At 40.1% G+C, this 19,191-nt stretch overlaps 1 protein-coding gene across 1 annotated transcript in view; it reads left to right on the forward strand.

Moving 5' to 3' along the window:
* clstn2a (calsyntenin 2a) overlaps positions 1-19,191 on the forward strand; it is a 369,961-nt gene that overhangs the window by 318,843 nt on the left and 31,927 nt on the right. The window contains exons 11-12 of the mRNA XM_057857289.1: positions 11,242-11,408; positions 18,949-19,097. Coding sequence (XP_057713272.1) covers positions 11,242-11,408; positions 18,949-19,097 — 316 coding nt within the window. The remainder of the gene's footprint in view (positions 1-11,241; positions 11,409-18,948; positions 19,098-19,191) is intronic.

A 19,191-nucleotide genomic window follows, 5' to 3' on the forward strand; every position in this document is an offset into this window, starting at 1 on the left:
ATTTCTTACCAAATGTGTGTTTTATATATGGGCAGGGCAGCTTTAAACCACTCATCAGTGATTGGGCACCAGTGTTGTTAATTTTACTTTAAAAAAGTAATTAATTACAGTTACAAATTACTTCTCCCAAAAAGTAATTGCATTAGTATCTCAGTTACCTGAATATAAGAGTAGTTACTTGGCAAAGTAACTAGTGATAATTTTCATATTTTTGTTTCTAAAAAAAACAAAACAAAACAAAACAAAAACAAACAAAAAAACAGGTCACACAATGTGAAGTTTAAAGGGTTTTGGGGACAATTGGCCCTAGCCCATTTCTTTACCCTCCACTTAACTAGACCCAAGGGTATTGCGATAACTAGATAGTAACCTTTGCTATGTGTGGAAGTCATTTAAAGTTATGAATCAACCGTTAAAGTTGTTAAAATTGCTCCTGTTATTGCATTAGTTCCCTTCTGTCTACTTTCAACAAGTGTAAGTTTTAAAACTGTTTTATCATTTAAAGATAGATTTAAGTCAAGATTTTGCCGATTTAGGAGCATTTTAGATTAAAAAAAAAAAAAAAAAAAAAAAGTTAATTAGGTTCGCTAGGAAGGATCTCTACATCAGAGCCTTCCTGAGAGGTCTACTGCTTTAAGATGGCGGCTGTTTACTAACGCATGTAGTCCTTAAAGAGCATATGACACGAGAAAAAAAGTCTTAAATGGCATTATTATGTGAATTAGAATCATATTTTGAGACGATTCGACTATATACAACAATTTAGCAAAGCACAGATGACGAGAAATTAGTCTTTTAATCTGCCGGTTAGCCACGCCTACCTTTATAGGGCTTTAGCGTCCCCAACAGGTGGATGATGTCAGCGGTAGACTGGGCTCATCGGTTTTACTATTCAGCCCATTGAGGGGGAATTATTCAGAACGAGGAAAACGCGACGAAGAGAGCGGCAAAATGTCATTGTTTCAGTCTCTCTACTCCAATATTTTTACAGATGTTCTTTTTATCCAAGTATTTTTCCCCAATAGCTATATAAATGGCTTGAGAAGGACCAGTCAGCCCGTCGAGGGGGAACTATTCACAACGAGGAAAACGCAACGAAGAGAGCGGCAAGATGTCATTGTTTCTGTCTCTTTACTTCAATATTTTTACAGGATATTCTTTTTATCCAAGTATTTTCCCCAATTGCTAAATAAATGGCATGGTCATGACAAATAACAGTCTTGTGCTGAATGGAATATGAAATAATAAAAATGCATTTATTCAGGACGACATGGCAAAATTACTCCATAATGGTCAAAACTGTCGACTTCACCTTTACTGTCGCACCTCCCGAACGATATTTTATGACACCTAAATCGGACATATGTCATTTCCCTTCCCCGGCTTCGGAGAATGTAAACAAACCAGAAGGCGTGACAGCTAGCCGACATGCTAACCCGAACCGAGTGATGTTTCAAAGTCTTCGAAGCGGAAAATCACACATAACTATCCTGGATTATTTGACATGACGACCCGGTTGTCGATTGTCTTTGCGGATCGGCAAACCGCCCGGCGGAGAGCAATTTACAGTTCGATCCCCGGAGGAGGGTGGCTGGACTTGTTGTGCAGCTAACGTGCTGCTGCTAATGAGCATTAGGAGAGCTTTTTACATGCCTATCAATGATCAAACGTAAGTAGTCCTTCATTTAAAGAAAGTTTGTAGTGTTTACTTTGTAATCGCTGTATTCGTATTTGACATAATACAAAACAAGATGTTTACTCACTTCCTCGTAAGACCAATGGTCCCACAGTAAATATCCACGGTGAATGGGAACCTTTTGAAACCCCAAAAAGGCGCATACGCCTCTCCCTCATACAGAATGATTTTTCTGCAGCCGTTTGGCTGGCGTGATTCGAAAAATAAACGTATTAATCCGCAAAATCAGCTGAATCCTTCGTCCTCATACACAACAGTACACTGTAGCGTGAAGAGGACGTCTTCTACCGTACACGTCACAGCGCCCTCCTCCTCAATGCAAGACCGAAGCCGGAAGTCACTCATTTTCATGGCGTGGGATTAAAAAAACTAAATAAAAATAGCGATCGCTTCCACACACATCCAAGCGGCCCATATCAGTGAGGGGTATAAAATACCGCGTGTATTATGAAATAAACATGCTTTTTCGTGTCACAGGCACTTTAAAACATGTTGACAATGCATCTAGTTCTATAATATGTGATATTTACCGTATCATGTGGGCGTAGTTTGTAGGCTATGACTACAGTCAGGTGTTATTGGAGCCACCTAGCATTGCGTTTGCAATGGCGTCTTCCCCACTCCTGCTCTGCTCTCTCATCTCCGTGAGTGTCTCTCTCACTTTTTTTATTGAACCAACTTAGTAACGCATATTAACGCACGCCTTTCCCGCCTCAGTAACGGTAACGGCGTTGCCAAGATGAGAAAAGTAATTAATTAGATTACTCAGTACTGAAAAAAATAACGCCGTTAGTAACGCCGTTATATTCTAACACCGTTATTAACAACACACCTGACTTAAACTTTTTGGTAAAAATTGTTGTCAATTGCTCTTTAAGTCTCCTTAGGCAGAGGGTTCACTTACTTATTTGTCCCCCTTCTGTCATTATTTTGCATGCTATCCTCATTAAAATATGAAAACCTATAAATGTTTGGGTGGTTTTAGTTAAAGTAGACACTGTATTTTCAACTGTGTGATTTTGACAAAGATCAGCTCACATTTGATGTGTATTTTATGCAGAAATGTGAGAGATTCCAAAAGGTTCAGATACTTTTTCATAACACTGCAATGTAGGAAACAGCAGAGGATGGTCCAAATCATTTGCATGGATGTAATAAAATCTGCAACTTATTTAAAGAAATGAGAAATTGCTTTTTTTTTTTTATGTGCACTAGTGGTACAATGTTGTGAGGATTGAACAAGTAGTATTGAGAATTTCAAGTCTGAGCAGAAAAACGTGCTAAAGCAACTGAGAAAAACTAACTCGTTGCCCTCAATTGAAAATGTGTATTGGCTATAAACGCTCATCTTTCATTGCCATTGATGTCTAGTATCGTCAATGGCACCCAATGAGTTAAACTAGTTACTACAATAATTCAGTACAGACAGAAATTGTCCAAGTAACAAAATGCATAAACCATACCCACATTTGTCAGCAGTTATTTTTAGAACAGCTCACAAAATGATTACATTTTCCTGAGATTCCGCCTCAGCTACTAACGCCAAATTAAAACAACGTTTGAAGTCCACATAGGAGAGAAAAATAAATAGAGATTAAGACGTATGCCTTGGGGCGGCAAACATTTCTTTTGAAATTCAGAGGCATGAGAAAACGGGAATTTGAGGCGATCACATTGTAGTCAACGCGAACTGCCGCGCAAACGACTCGCTCCATTACTCAGATGTGTTTGGGGAGCTTTGCGGGCGGGGGGCCTGACCAACAGCGCCGAGCTACACAACCCACCGAAATCGCACTCAGACCTCCATCATTTCTTTCCCCTGCTCGTTTCCGAGCTTGATTGCAATTTTCTTTTATAGTCAAGACGGCCTGCTACTTTCTGTCCGATTTTTCTCCTTGTGATTGTGAACAAAAGTCCTGAAGGAAGGATTAGGCAGAGTGAATGGGCCGCAACTTTGCCAGCTATTATATCCCAATGAAGCCGCCTTAAGCTTCACTAAGCTGCAACTGATAACTTTGCAGGCCATTAGTGAGCGAGATTGCCTTTCAGGGGCCGTTTACACGACAACAGTGACGTGAGGCAAAAAAAAAAAAAAAAAACACATAAAACTTTCCCGGCTGTCAATATCGTTTAGACCAGGGTTGACCAAACTATGGCCCGTGGCCCAGATTTTATTGGCCTACAGCAAATAAATTGGAAGAAAGATTGCACTTCCTGATTCATTGATTGATCATTCAGTACCAAACATCCTAAGTGTCCCCGAAGTTCCAGGATCCTCTCATATATTGATAGTGGCTCCCTGATGCCCCCACATCAGATAAAATATTCTGGATTTTGCGGGGTTTTTTTTCTTTGATAATATGAGTAAGCGTGTGCATACATGTCTGTTCAAAGTGAGTGCTCCCTCACTAACAAAGTAAAAGTACTTCGTTACTGTACTTACTGTGGTGTGAAAAAGTATCTGAACTTTTTGGAATTTCTCACATTTCTGCATAAAATCACCATCAAATGTGATCTGATCTATGTCAAAATCACAGAAATGAAAAAAAGTGTCTGCTTTGACCAAAACCACCCAAACATTTATAGGTTTTAATATTTTACTGTGGATAGCATGCAAGCAATGACAGAAGAGGAAAATGTAAGTAAGTGAACCCTCTGCCTAAGGCAGTGCTTCTCAATTATTTTCTGTTCTGTTCCCCCCAGTAAGATGTAAAAGTTCCGCACCCCCCCAACTCTCTGCTGCCACTTTAAATATACTATAGTGTCATTTGTATATAAAATTCACATTATTATAAGTACATCTCTGCATAACAGTGTGTTCTTTTTAAGATTAAAGAAAAAACTAATATAGATAAACTTAAAAAAGTGTTTTTAAAAAAAAAAAAAAAAAAAAAAACATCTATACTGTAAAAATACTCTCAGGATACATTTTTGGACCGTTTGATACTGAAAAATAAAACTAAATAAAATCAATAAATAATATTAAATTCAAATTGATTAGCAACATTAACTCACGAGGACAATATGCCAAACAATTAGGCCGAAAAAACAAAAAAAATATAATCGAATTAAAACGACATTGTCATTGGACAGAGGGACAGTTTTTAATTTTTGCTGCAGGCAGTATCAGCTCCTTTCTTATGATGTGGGGTTATTTTGCACTGAGCAACTTGGTATGCCACATTATATGATGGTGACAGTGCTCGCTGGTAAAGCGATGTAACACTGACATAGCAGGAGGATTGTTGGCAATATTCGGCACGTTTTGGCTGAAAAAAATATTTCCTGCTGTCCGCAGCAAACATTTTTAGACAAAGTAAACAGACTGGCCTTTCCTCGTCTCCCACTGTATTAAAAGTCAAAGCCAAATGCTACATACGCTTCGTCATATTTCCTTGTGGTAGCTTTTCATATATCCACTGCTCTTTGCTGTGTGCTCTTGTTTGGTTAAAAATAATGTGCACACGCTGAAAATGAGAGCGGCACTGCCACCCACTGAGTGGATGTGAAATTACACTTTGTTTTAGTATGGTAAAAAGTATGTTCCCCAAGATCACATGCGCCACCCCCAGCATCGCTCTGCGCCCCCCTGGGGGGGCCCGCCCCACTTTTTGAGAAGTACTGGCCTAAGGAGACTTAAAGAGCAATTGAAACCAATTTTTACCAAACATTTTAAGCCAGGTGTGTGCCCAATCACTGATGAGTGTTTTAAAGTTGCCCTGCCCACTATAAAATACACACCGGGTAAGAATTGTCTTGATGAGAAGCATTGTCTGATGTGCATCATGGCTCGGAAAAAAGAGCTGTCTGAAGACCTGCAATCAAGGATTGGTTATTTGTATGAAGCTGGGAAAGGAATACAAAACCATCTCTAAAAGTCTGGATGTTCAACAATCGGCAGTCAGAGAAGTTGTCTCCAAATGGAGAGAGTTTGGTGCTTTTGTTTCTCTCCCAAGGAGTGGCTGTCCGCCAAAGATGATGCCAAGAGTTCGGCGCAGAATACTCAGAAAGCTAAAAAAGAACCCTAGAGTGTCTGCTAAAGACTTACAGAAATCACTGGCACAGTCCAATATTTCTGTGCACACATCAACTGTAAGTAAAACTATGGCCAAGAATGGTGTTCATGGGAGGACTCCACAGAGGAAGCCGCTGCTGTCTAAAAAAAAAACGCTGTTGGTCGTTTTATTTTTGCAAAAAGGCACCTGGACACTCCACAGAGGTTTTGGCAAAATATTTTGTGGCCTGATGAAACGAAAGTGGAATTGTTTTGGAGTAACACACGACGTCATCTGTGGAGGAAAAATGGAACAGCTCACCAACATCAGCACCTCATCCCCACCGTGAAGCATGGTGGAGGGAGCATTTGGGGGTGTTTTGCTGCCTCAGGGCCTGGACAACTTGCAATCATTAATGAAAGAATGAATTAAAAAGTATATCAAGATGTTTTACAGAAAACCCTAAAGGACGTCTGTCAGACAGTTGAAGCTGAAAAGAGGATGGATGCTTCAACAAGACAATGATCCAAAACACAGAAGTAAATCAACTTCAAAATGGTTTAAAAAAAACAAAATACATGTTCTGGAGTGGCCAAGTCAAAGTTCAGACTTCAACCCCATTAAGATGCTGTGGCATGACCGAAAGACAGCGATTCATGGCAGACATCCAAGGAATCGGACTGAACTACTGCAGTTTTGTAGAGAAGAATAGGCTAAGATTAGTCCTGATCGATGTGCCAGGCTGATCTTCAGCTACAGGAAGCGTCTGTTTGAAGTCATTGCTGGGGGGCCACAAAGTATTAAATGTGATAGTTAACTTATTTTCCCTTTTCTGTCATTCTTTGCATAATATCCTTATTAAAATATGAAAACCTATAAATGTTTGGGTGGTGTTAGTTAAAGCAGACACTTTTTTTTCATATGTGTGATTTTGACATAGATCACATTTGATGGTTATTTTATGCAAAAATGGGAGAAATTCCAAAAGGTTCAGATACTTTTTCATTGCAAAAGTATCTGAACTGTTATATAAAACACGTAGCTTACCTCATCCATCACATGACCCCTCAATTGTCAAACTTATTTTGCCCATTCTTCGCGGTGAACAGGATCTTTTTGAAACCCAAAAAGGCTCACACCACTCTCACTGGTGCAGCAACAAAAGCCTGCAGCAAATTGGTGTGGCGTGAAGCGAAAAATAAACAAATTAATCAGCAAAATCAGATGACTCCACAGTCCTTCTTATATAACAGTATGGTTGTATCGTGAAGATGATGTCTCTCATTGACGTCACATCCGCGTTCTTCCTCAATCCGAGACTGTGGCCGGAAGTCGCTCATTTTCATAGTGTGGGATTTAAAAAATAAATAAATAAATATATCGATCGCTTCTGCATACATCCAAGTGGTCCATTTCATTCAGGAGCATAAATCCCACGATAATCTGAAATAAACATGCTTTCTTTTGTCACAGGCACTTTAAAGCAAGTACTTTTACTTGAATCGTTTGTTTCTTAGATACTTGTACTTAAGTAATTTTTGCAGCTGTCTTTACTATGAAAAAAAACAACAACAAAAAAACAAAGTGAGTATTTCATCCACCACTGGTCATAAGCATTCATAAACTGGCTGCTTATATTTTAGTGCTATTGAGAATGCTAGGGATTAGACGTCTAGCGCCGTCTATGGCAGCCAGTGAGTTAAATTTGATTTATTTGATTTAAACAATAAAACCATTCTACTAAATGAAATCATGTGACTGTTAAGTGTAAATTTCCCAGTTTCCATCCTCATTTCTGCCCATCAGCCCACATTGCACGCCCCAAATGTGACAGCGGCATCTGTAAAATGTGCAATAAAAATGTCCCACTGCCCACTTTATAGCAAAAGTGTGTGGGTTCAAACACAACAAGGAAGAAAAATGGCCCACATGCTGTCTCCTGAGGCAGCGAACGCTTCAGAGAAAAAAAACAAAATAAGAGCATCTGTCGAGAAGGAAATGGAAGAGGGTAACGCCACTGGAGCATCAACGAACTGGCAGCTAATACATAAATGTAAGAGACAAACATTGACAAGTGACATAAATACTTTTAAAAAACACAGGAAGTAAAAAAAAATAAAAGGGTACGAATGATGACATGAATACTCATTGGAAACGACGCTTTGTGGATTGACTCGCATGTTTACGGGACTATTTATTGGCTGTAAAAAGATGTATTTCCTTGCTGTGACATTTGCACAGCGTTCTAGGACAAACACTCATTGCATCTGTCAAACATGTGCTCCAAATTCTTAAGGGAAAGCGGCACAGTATATACGTTGTTGTGGCAGATGTTGGTAGCCTGTCATATCACATTGACATGATTAAGCTAACACCAATTCAAGAACGCGGCTTTTTTTTTTCTCGCTACAGTATATCACTCACTTGTTCCGTTTCCTCAAACTTCAGAAAGCTGCTTGGGCTTTTCAGGTTTAAAAAAAAAAAGTTTATTGGAGTTGCCCAAACTAAGCATAAAAGACGTACTTGTATAATTGGATGTTAACGCATTGGCTGCGGTCCAATGCATTTTGACTGGGAGGGTTTGGGTCCCAATTCAAATGGATTGGACGTCTATAGCTACAATAGTATGAAAAAGTATCTGAACCTTTTGTAATTTCTCACATTTCTGCATAAAATCACCATCAAATGTGATCTGATCGTTGTCAAAATCACACAGATGAAAAAACAGTGTCCGCTTTAAATACAAACACCGAATCATTTATAGGTGTTCATATTTGAATGAGGATAGTATGCAAACAATGACAGAAGTGGGTAAAATAAGTAAGTGAACCACCACATATAATATTTTGTGCCCCCCCCCTTTGGCTGCAATAACTTCAACCAGATGCCTTCTGTAGCTACAGATCAGTCTGGCACATTGATCAGGACTAATCTTGGCCCATTCTTCTCCACAAAACTTGTGTAGTTCAGTCAAATTCCTGGGATGTCTGGCATGAATCGCTGTCTTTAGGTCATGCCACAGCATCTCAATATCGTTCAAGTCTGGACTTTGACTTGGCCACTCCAGAATGTGCATTTTGTTCTTCTGAAACCACTCTGAAGTTGATTTACTTCTGTGTTTTGGATCTTCAACATGTTGCAGCATCCATCCTCTTTTGGGCTTCAACTGCCTGACAGACGGCCTCAGATTTTCCTTCAAAACATCCTGATCTTTTGAATTTATTCTTCCATTAATGATTGCAAGTCGTCCAGGCTCTGAGGCAGCAAAACAGCCCTTAAATAATGATGCTCCCTCCCCAATGCTTCACAGTGGGGATGAGGTGTTGAGCTGTTCCATTTTTCCTTCACAAATAACGTGTGTTACTCCCAAACAATTCAACTTTGGGTTCATCAGTCCACAAAATATTTTTCCAAAACGTCTGTGGAGTGCCAAGTGCCTTTTTGCAAACATTAAACGAGCAAAAATTGGTTTTTTTTAGACAGCAGTGGCTTCCTCCGTGGAGTCCTCCCATGAACACCATTCTTGGCCATTGTTTTACATATAGTTGATGTGTGCACAGAGATATTGATATTTGCATGATATCCTCATTCCACTATGAAAACTTATAAAAGTTCGGGTTGTCTTGGTTAAAACAGACACTGTATTTTCATCGGTGTGATATTGACATAGATCAGATCATTTGATGGTGATTTTATGCAGAAATGTGAAAAATTCCAAAATGTTCAGATACTTTTTCATACCACTGTTTATGGCTGTCAGTGGCATGGACGTACATTGGAATCAATGGCATGGATGTACAGTACATGGCTGTCAATGAAATCCAAGTACATTGGCATCAATAGAATCGAGATACATAACTGTCATTGGCAAGGACCTACATGGCTGTGAATGGCATGGATGTGCATGGCTGTCAATGGCATCGACTTAATTGGGTGGCCAGTTGAATTAGTTTTTGGTCAAAAATCACAAACCCCACCCGTGTTTTTTCTGCCATTGAAAATGAAGGGGAAATTTTTGGCCATTAGAAATGAATGGCATACGTACACGGCAATGGTAGCCAATTAGAAACGAATGGGAAAGTTTTCGAAAAATTTGGGGGGAACCGTAGGTTTTTGAAAAATTCAACAACAATTATGTCCTTTGCCTTCCTGAAATGGTACATGTATCTGAATTGGACAAAAATGAAAGAACATTATTATGTTTTTATTTGTATTTTTTTGTTTTTTTTGTTTTAAAAAACCCTTGTTTTGGCGCTGAAGGAATCTGATGTTTTAGCCAGATTGCCGGAATCACAACAGCCAAACCGCCGGACCCGCACTGGCGCAGATCCAACGACCTGCGGGCCGGCGAAATCCCGGCCAAAAGGCCAAACTCCGCGCGTTCACCTTAGTCTTCTTAACCCTTTGTACTTTACATTTTGAAAGCTAGAAAAAGGCTTCGAAGCACAAGTTGACAATGTATTCAGGTCGAGAGCAGTCAAACGGCAAGGCGAAACAGAAAAACTCAGGCAAGGAAGCAGACTCGTTCCAAGGTCACCATATCACAAGTCAACAAAAGGTTCCCGAGAAAAATGACAACGATTAGTTAAACATTCAGTCTTTTTGAAGGCTCTCGCAGTGCGGGCTGTGGGCAGAAGAAGGATTGCTTTTTGTTGTTTGTGGATTGGACAGGAGGATTCGGGAGTTACAGTTGTCAGGGCAACGAGGGTTGTGGATTTTGCCACCTCAGCTCTTGGAGTCTTATAAGTAGTGTTATCAGTTGGATTTCGGGCGTTCTCCGGTGTTCCTTGTGTTGGGACAGGGCGTCCCGCCATTTGTTCTGGACTGTCCGGAAGAACTGATTGCGAGAGTTGGTGGTGCAGACGTGGGCTTGTAGATGTCTTGCCTCATCAGTGTCAATCTTGCTCAGTCAGTTGCGTGATGCACACATTGGGCTTCCATGATAATAATAATACATTTTAGGAGTCATGTATCTCTTGTGCCCTATATTCTGCTTGTTTTCCTTAAACTATGGTGTAAGTGCTATTTATTTTATATCGGGTTTGTTAGAGCCATACAAACAGCCAAACAGTAAATCCGAGAAACGATACTATTCCCTGATCGATTATATTAAGTGTGTTAGAGCAATACAAACAGTTGATCAACAAGAAAAGATACTATTCCCTACAACAACAAATATCCAATTCAGTTCGATTGGGAGGCCTGGCTGTGAATGTTTGTTTCAGTTCCATTGACGGTGATCGACGTTCAATCTGACTGGGAGGGACGACCGAACGATTCGATTGCTGCGAGCCCTCTCACTCAGAATGGATCGAACGTCTTATCAGCATCAATGGCAGCGAATGAGTTAACTGTTAACAAATCTTCCAAAGTTCTCCCATTGATTCGCACCTGATTCATGTTGCCTTTTATTCCTTCCAATTGTCCTTTATTGACCCACTTCTCTTGTCCCACCCTTTGGCCGAACCTCCCTTATCTCCTTTTTTCCACTTTGCTTCTTATCTGGTCTATTCTCTATCTTCCCGCCTGGCCGCCCTCCTTGGCATATAGGTGGTGAGGTAGCGACTCCGAGGTTCACCCAGTATTTCCACGGCAGCCTGTCGGGCCTGACGATCCGGCCGGGCCGCATTGAAACCCAGAAGGTTATCTCCTGCTTGCAGGCCTGCAAAGAAGGTCTTGACATTAACTCCCTTGAAAGCCTGGCTAAGGACATCAAGGTGTGTAAAAACACATGCAGTATTGTACCATTACTGTAACAGTTTTGATCCTATTGATGTATCAAAAAAATATTTTTTTTTGTTTTAATTTTTTAAAAGAAATGTGACAATACAATATCAGAAAATGAACAAAATCACTATACAGGGTGACCCAAAAAAAAGTTTACACTCAGTTGACTGCTTGTTTAAAAGCCATTGAATCATATCTAAATAGGTTGTCATGCTTAAGTGATTCATTAAGGTCACTCAATGCAGCTGGTAATCTCTCGTCTCTACAATTCCTGTGCTTATGCTGAAAATGAAGAAAACTTTAGCTGTACCTGAATTGCTGCGTGCCGGTCTGACACCTACTGAGATTGCAGCAAATCTGAGAATATCCAGATGTGCAGTCTACAAAGTTAAAAAGAAGCTGAAAGATACTGGAACAGCCTCACGAAAACCTGGGTCTGGAAGTGCCGATCTGTGCGGACCAAAAAGTTGATTGACAAGGTGATATGTGGCCACCCCAGAGTCCAGATCTCAATCCCCTGGATTAGGCCTATAGCATATGGGCAACTGTGGAGGACAGTGCCTGTAAGAAGCCACAAACTTCTGTGGCAGCCTTGGAGAGGTCCATTGTTAGATCTTGGGAAAAGATGACAGCATCCGACATAAAGAAGACCAGTCAAGCGTTCCGCAGGCGCCTGGAGGCTGTTGTGACACTTAAGGGAGGACACATTGAAAAATAGAGTGTACTGTACATGTTCTTTACAATAATGTATAATTTGTGATTAAATTCTAATTCTAAGCTGAATAAACATGGCATTTAAGTTGTATTATGGCAGTGTAAACTTTTTTTTGGGTCACCCTGTAATATATATTATAATAAACTCAATAGCTGTCGTTGACTTCGATAGACGTCCACTCCAGTTGAACAGTTTAAATGGATTGGACGTCTATCACTTTCAGTATTAGTGAATTAAATTGGAAAAAAAAAATGGTAGCTTTTAATGCTTTACAGTTTTTTATTTTCAGAATGCAAATGTATGTATTTGAGGTTGACCGATATGAGATTTTCAAATGCCAATATCAATATCTAAAATAAGTTGTTTACAGATATCCAAAGCTGATTTTGCACGCCGATATTTGAGGCCGATTACTTTTTTTTTTTTTTTTTTTTTTTTTAATTGCTCCAACAGCTTCACATTTGCAATCATGACCTGAGACTTAAATGATTATTTTGGTCTAGTGCTATCAAATCAACGAATGCAGACCTTCTTTTTATGATCAGTGTTGGGCATGCTACTTTAAAAAAGTAATTAGTTATGGTTACTCACTACTTCTTCCAAAAAGTAACTGAGTTACTAACTGAATTACTCTACAGTAAAAGTAACTAGTTACCAATTTTTAATTATTTCCATTACTTTAAAAAGAAATTGTTGTATGTCAAAGAATTTGAAATTTTCTGAGCAGTATTTGAGTCAGTTGAATAGAGAAGAACAGACAGGTAGTTGTGTTATAGAACCTTGAAATATTTATCGCACCTCACCAGCAACAGATTTATCCTACACTTGAAGTGCAACAAAAATAAACAGTAAACAATATAATAAAATAACATTCAGCAGTAAACAATTTAAATCTCCACCTCGTAAAGGACAAATTTTCATCTGAATGCTCTGCCATCATATCTCTCTGTATCTGTTTTGCGTGTGTGTGTGTTTGCCGGACGTGCTGTTACGGTTTGTGTGTGAAAACGGCTCTGATTGGCTTACCATGACACATGACTCTAACCCTCAGCCAATCACAATCACTTCCATCGCATCTATCCAGGTGGTGCATTCATATAGCCTCGTCCCCCTACTCCTCCCGTCACCCTCAAAGCGTCTGCTGTCCTCAAGATGGAAGCAGCATGCTTGTTGGCTGACAGTGGGGGATAGGAACGAGGCTAGCATTCAGGTGTAGCAAAACCAGAAACGTTAGCAAGCTTTGGAAAGCATTGTCTAATTGAATGAGCAGGGACAAACAGCCTGGAGTCATAAAAAGTACGTGCTGTAATATTCTGATACAGAATTATCCGAGGCACCCTAAAGTGCACACGGCGCCAATATTGCTTTGCTCACATGATGCGGGAGTGAGTTAGAGACACGGCCAGCCAAGAGCCGTACGTTTGTGTTAATGTTGAAGTTATATGTGCTATTAAAGAAACACAGTGCCAGCATGTCCTGTGTGGTATATCTTTGCTAAGAAAAAGCACAAAACAAAACACGTGCGCTATTCATGAACCTGAACACACCCCAAGTCTTGGATGACAAATAAAGAGAGCAAAGTAGACTCGCTACGGCTGGTAGTTTCTTCTATTCAGAGTAAGTAACGCACCACTTTTGACCGTCAGTAACGGTAACAGCATTGTAAAGGCGGAAAAAATAGTTAGATTACCCCGTTACTGAAAAAAATAATGCCGTTATTCCCAACACTGTTTATGATTATACACACTCAGAACAGTACATTATTTTCAAATAATTAAACCAACCAGGACAACACCACGAGATGTAAACGAGTGATAGTTTAAGAAGCTAAAGCTAAAGCTAATGCTCACATGAATGCTGTCTTACGCTACGAGTTACATTTAGATTGTAAGGATTACTCAGTAAACACCTTAAAAGGCTAAAGCAACACTGCATATTCTCACATGCAAGATAAAAAAAAAAAAATCTTATAATCAAACCAACCAGGACATCACGATGAGATGTAAACAAGTTTTAAGAGTTTAAGAAGGTGCTCGCCATGCTAAAGATAATGTTCACGTAAATGCTACGCGAACGCTACAAGTTACATTTAGAGTGTAAGGATTACTTAGTAAACACCTAAAAGGCTAAAGCGATATATCAGCCGGCCGATATATCGGCTGACCTCTAGTATGTACATAACAGTAAAAGTTTTGTCTCAGACAAAAAGGATAATAAAAATAAAATTATTACATTTGTAAGTTTAACCCTTTCAGGGACAGTTGTCAGTACAGTGAACAGCTATTCAAAAGTTGACCTTTAAAGCTTAATAGGAAATGTGACTAAGGCTACGTTCATACCGCAGGTCTTAATGCACAAATCCGATTTTTTTGTCATATCTATTTTTTTGGCGTGTTCATTCAGACTGCGTTTGTCCGTTGGGACCGTTGAAGTATTATGCATGCGCACTAATTCATAGTCCGACACGCACTGAGCAAGTAGACGCGCATGTGCAGAAGCATCAAAACAAATGACTTCACATGCTGGCTGTCATCCGTCATGCCAGGGCGATCATATTTTGATTTCCAAAAAGAGGACACAAATAACAGACATAAATAATCCCCGTTTAGGCTTATACTCAAAGTTTCTGTGGATAGATAGCATGCACGCACAGTCCGTGCATATCACACACACATACGAGCAGTTTGGCCTGACTCTCGGCCGTGTAAACAATCTTGAAATATTGCTCATATAAAGCAGAGAGAAAACCGGTCATTCTCAGGCTCATCCTCAACCAATTTTTTTTTTTGACTGTTGCCAAGCCTAACCCTTCCCCAAAAGCCGTGCTCAAGGCAAGTTAGGCGCTAACGCACAGCTGCTCCGCTACCGTAGTGTCCCGTCTCTCTCGCTCTTTGATACGTCATTGCTGCATGAATTCCGATTTGGGAGACTTCCCAGTTCAGACCGTTCTGGAAAAATGTGGCCCAGATCGGATTTAAACCACTTACGAAAGTGACCCAGATCAGATTTGAAATGATCCGCTTCCATGGGACTTGTCCCGTTCAGACAGTCGAGTTAATGCCTCACTCGAGTCGGAAAAATACGAAAAAATTGGATTCGTGCATTAAGACCTGCAATATGAACGTAGCCTTATTTTCACTGTTAGGTGTGTAACATTCAAGGGCGTAGGTTTGCATAGGGACATTAGGGCTTAACACTAACACTTTTTCAGGATGTTCAAATTGTCCCCACCAACTTTTAAGCAACCTTATTTGCATTATGTAATGACTTCAGTTGTATAGGTCATTTAGATTGTCTTCCTTATTTGTTGTAAGGAAGAAATGACCCTACCATTATTAAGTGGATTAATCTGAATCAATGAATTAACTCAAACCCCCTGTGAAAGATTCCTGAGGCTTTTAAAAACTCCCAGCCTGGTTCATTACTCAAAACCGCAATCATGGGCAAGACTGCCGATCTGATTACTGTCCAGAAGGCCATCATTGACACCCTCAAGCAAGAGGCTAAGATAAAGAAAGAAATTTCTGAGCGAATAGGCTGTTCCCAGAGTGCTGTATCAAGGCCCCTCAGTGGGAAGTCTGTGGGAAGGAAACATTGTGGCAGGAAACGCTGCACAATCAGAAGAGCGGACCGCACGCTGAGAAAGATTGTGGAGAAGGGCCGATTCCAGACCTTGGGGGACCTGCAGAAACAGTGGACTGAGTCTGGAGTAGAAACATCCAGAGCCACCGTGCACAGGTGTGTGCTGGAAATGGGCTACAGGTGCCGCATTCCCCAGGTCAAGCCACTTTTGAACGGCAGAAGCGCCTGACCTGGACTACAGGAAAACAGCACTGGACTGTTGCTCAGTGGTCCAAAGTACTTTTTTTCAGATGAAAGCAAATTTTGCATGTCATTCGGAAATCAAGGTGCCAGAGTTTGGAGGAAGACTGGGGAGAAGGAAATGCCAAAATGCCTGAAGTCCAGTGTCAAGTACCCATAGTCAGTGATGGTTTGGGGAGCCATGTCAGCTGCTGGTGTTGGTCTACTGTGTTTTATCAAAGGCAGGGTCAATGCAGCTAGGTATCGGGAGATTTAGGAGCACTTCATGCTTCCATCTGCTGAAAAGCTTTATGGAAATGAAGATTTCATTTTTCAGCACGACCAGGCACCTGCTCACAGTGCCAAAACCACTGGTAAATGGTTTACTGACTATGGCATTAATGTGCGCAGTTGGCCTGCCAACTTTCCTGACCTGAACCCCACAGAGAATCTGTGGGATATTGTGAAGAGGAAGTTGAGAGACACCAGACCCAATACTGTGGATGAGCTTAAGGCCGCTATTGAATCATCCTGGGCCTCCATAACACCTCAGCAGTGCCACAGGCTGATTGCCTCCATGCCACGCCGCACTGAAGCAGTCATTTCTGCAAAAGGATTCCCGACCAAGTATTGAGTGCATAGCTGATATAATTAATTGAAGGTTGACTTTTTTTTTGTATTAAAAAACACTTTTTTGTATTGGTCGGATGAAATATGCAAATTTTTTGAGATAAGGATTTTTGGTTTTTCTTGACTTTTTTGCCAAAATTATCAACATTAAAACAATAAAAGGCTTGAACTACTTCAGTTGTGTGTAATGAATCTAAAATATATGGAAGTCTAATGTTTATCAGTACATTACAGAAAATAATTAACTTTATCAAAATATGCTAATTTTTTTAGAAGGACTAGTACAGTTTTGTATTTTGTAGAATGACTTCCTGACCCATCTTTTGATAATTGTTGTATCCCCATATCGTGAGATCATCATCATCGTGAGCCTTCCTTGTATTGCAAATCGCATCGTATCGTGAGGTACCCAGAAGTTCACTCCTATTATAGATCTTTAAAATGATCAATCATAATTGTATTTTTCATGTTTTTTTTTGTAATTATATACAGGACTGTCTCAGGAAATTAGAATATTGTGATAAAGTTCTTTACTCTCTGTAATGCAATTAAAAAAACAAAAATGTCATACATTCTGGATTCATTACACATCAACTGAACTATTTCAAGCCTTTTATTATTTGAATATTGCTGATTTTGGCTTACAGCTTAAGAAACCTCAAAAATCCTATATCAAAAAATTAGAATACTTCCTCAGACCAAGTAAAAAAATAATTTTATAACAGCAAAACTAAATCAAACATTTGAAAATGTCCATTGATGCACTCAGTACTTGGTTGGGAATCCTTTTGCACGGATTACTGCATCAATCCGGCATGGCATGGAGGCAATCAGCCTGTGGCATTGCTGAGGTGTTATTGATGCCCAGGATGCTTCGATAGCGGCCTTCAGCTCATTTGCATTTGTAGGTCTGGTGTCTTTCATCTTCTTCTTAACTATACCCCACAAATTCTCGATGGGGTTCAGGTCAGGGGAATTAGCAGGCCAATCAAGGACAGTGATGCCATGGTCAGTGCACCAGTTACTGGTGGTTTTGGCACTGTGGGCAGGTGCCAGATCATGCTGGAAAATGAAATCCTCATCTCCATAGAGCTTTTCAGCAGATGGAAGCATGTAGTGCTCTAAAATCTCTTGGTACACAGTTGCATTTACTCTGGACTTGATGAAACACAGTGGACCAACACCAGCAGCTGACATGGCTCCCCAAACCATTGCTGACTGTGGGAACTTCACACTGGATTTCAAGCAACTTGGATTTTGCTCCTCTCCAGCCTTTCTCCAGACTCTGGCGCCTTGACTTCCAAATGAAATGCAAAACTTGCTTTCGTCTGAAAAGAGGACTTTGGACCACTCTGCAACTGTCCAGTGCTTCTTCTCCATAGCCCAAGTCAGACGCTTCTTCCGTTGTCTTGAGTTCAGAAGTGGCTTGACCATGGGAATACGGCTATTGTAGCCCATTTCCCGGACACGTCTGTGAACTGTGGCTTTTGATACCTGGACTCCAGCTTCAGCCCACTGTCTTTGAAGCTCCCCCAAATTCTGGAAGCGGCTCTTCTTCACAATTTTGTTAAGGCTGCGGTCATCTCTCTTGGTTGTGCAGCGTTTCCGGCCACATTTTTCCCTTCCAACAGACTTTTTGTGGATATGCTTTGAAACTGCACTCTGTGAACAGCCTGCTCTTTGAGAAATTTCTTTTTGTGTCTTACCCTCCTGATGGAGGGTATCAATGATGGTCCTCTGGACAGCAGTCAGATCAGCAGTCTTCCCCATACTTGTGATTTAGTTTACTGAACCAAGCTGAGTGTTTTTAAGGCTCAGGAAACCCTCGCAGGTGTTTCGAGTTAATTAGATGATTCAGGTGATTAGTTGAATAGCCTACTTGTATACTTTTTCATGATATTCTAATATTTTGAGATAGGATTTTTGAGTTTTCTTAAGCTGTAAGCCAAATTCAGCAATATTAAAATAATAAAAGGCTTGAAATAGTTCAGTTGATGTGTAATGAATCCAGAATGTATGACATTTTTGTTTTTTTAATTGCATTACAGAAAGTAAAGAACTTTATCACAATATTCTAATTATCTGAGACAGTCCTGTATACGTTTAAATATATATATTTTGTGGGTATAGGTATAATAAAAACGAAATTAATGAAAGGAGGGGGGTATTCAACTCATTGCATGCCACTGACGGCAATATACATCCTTTTCATTTAAAACAAGGAGACTGGCTGAGAATGTTCATGTTTCAGTAAGCAGCCAGTGAGTTCAATAAGTGGACTGTAAAATTTAAAAAAACCAAAAAAGTGTATGAAAGCGGTAAGAGAATAACCTTGAATTCTGTGTGGAAACATCTCTTAAATATTTGAAATGTTTCTTTTCTAGTTCCATTTTAACCCTGCACAGTCCATGCTGGTAGTGGAAGGAGAGGATCTGGACAGTATCAACACAGCCATGACCAAGGTGTCCTACATTAACTCTCGTCAGTTTCCCACGCCAGGCCTGCGACGCCTTCACATCAGCACCACCGTACTGTGAGTGCAATGATTCATTTGTCATTAGGGCTGAACTATATTGGAAAAACACTGACATTGCGGTGGGGGTTGCGATATATTCCGATGTTAAAAC

Source organism: Corythoichthys intestinalis, chromosome 14 (genome assembly GCF_030265065.1).
Source record: "Corythoichthys intestinalis isolate RoL2023-P3 chromosome 14, ASM3026506v1, whole genome shotgun sequence".
Lineage (NCBI taxonomy): Eukaryota > Metazoa > Chordata > Actinopteri > Syngnathiformes > Syngnathidae > Corythoichthys > Corythoichthys intestinalis.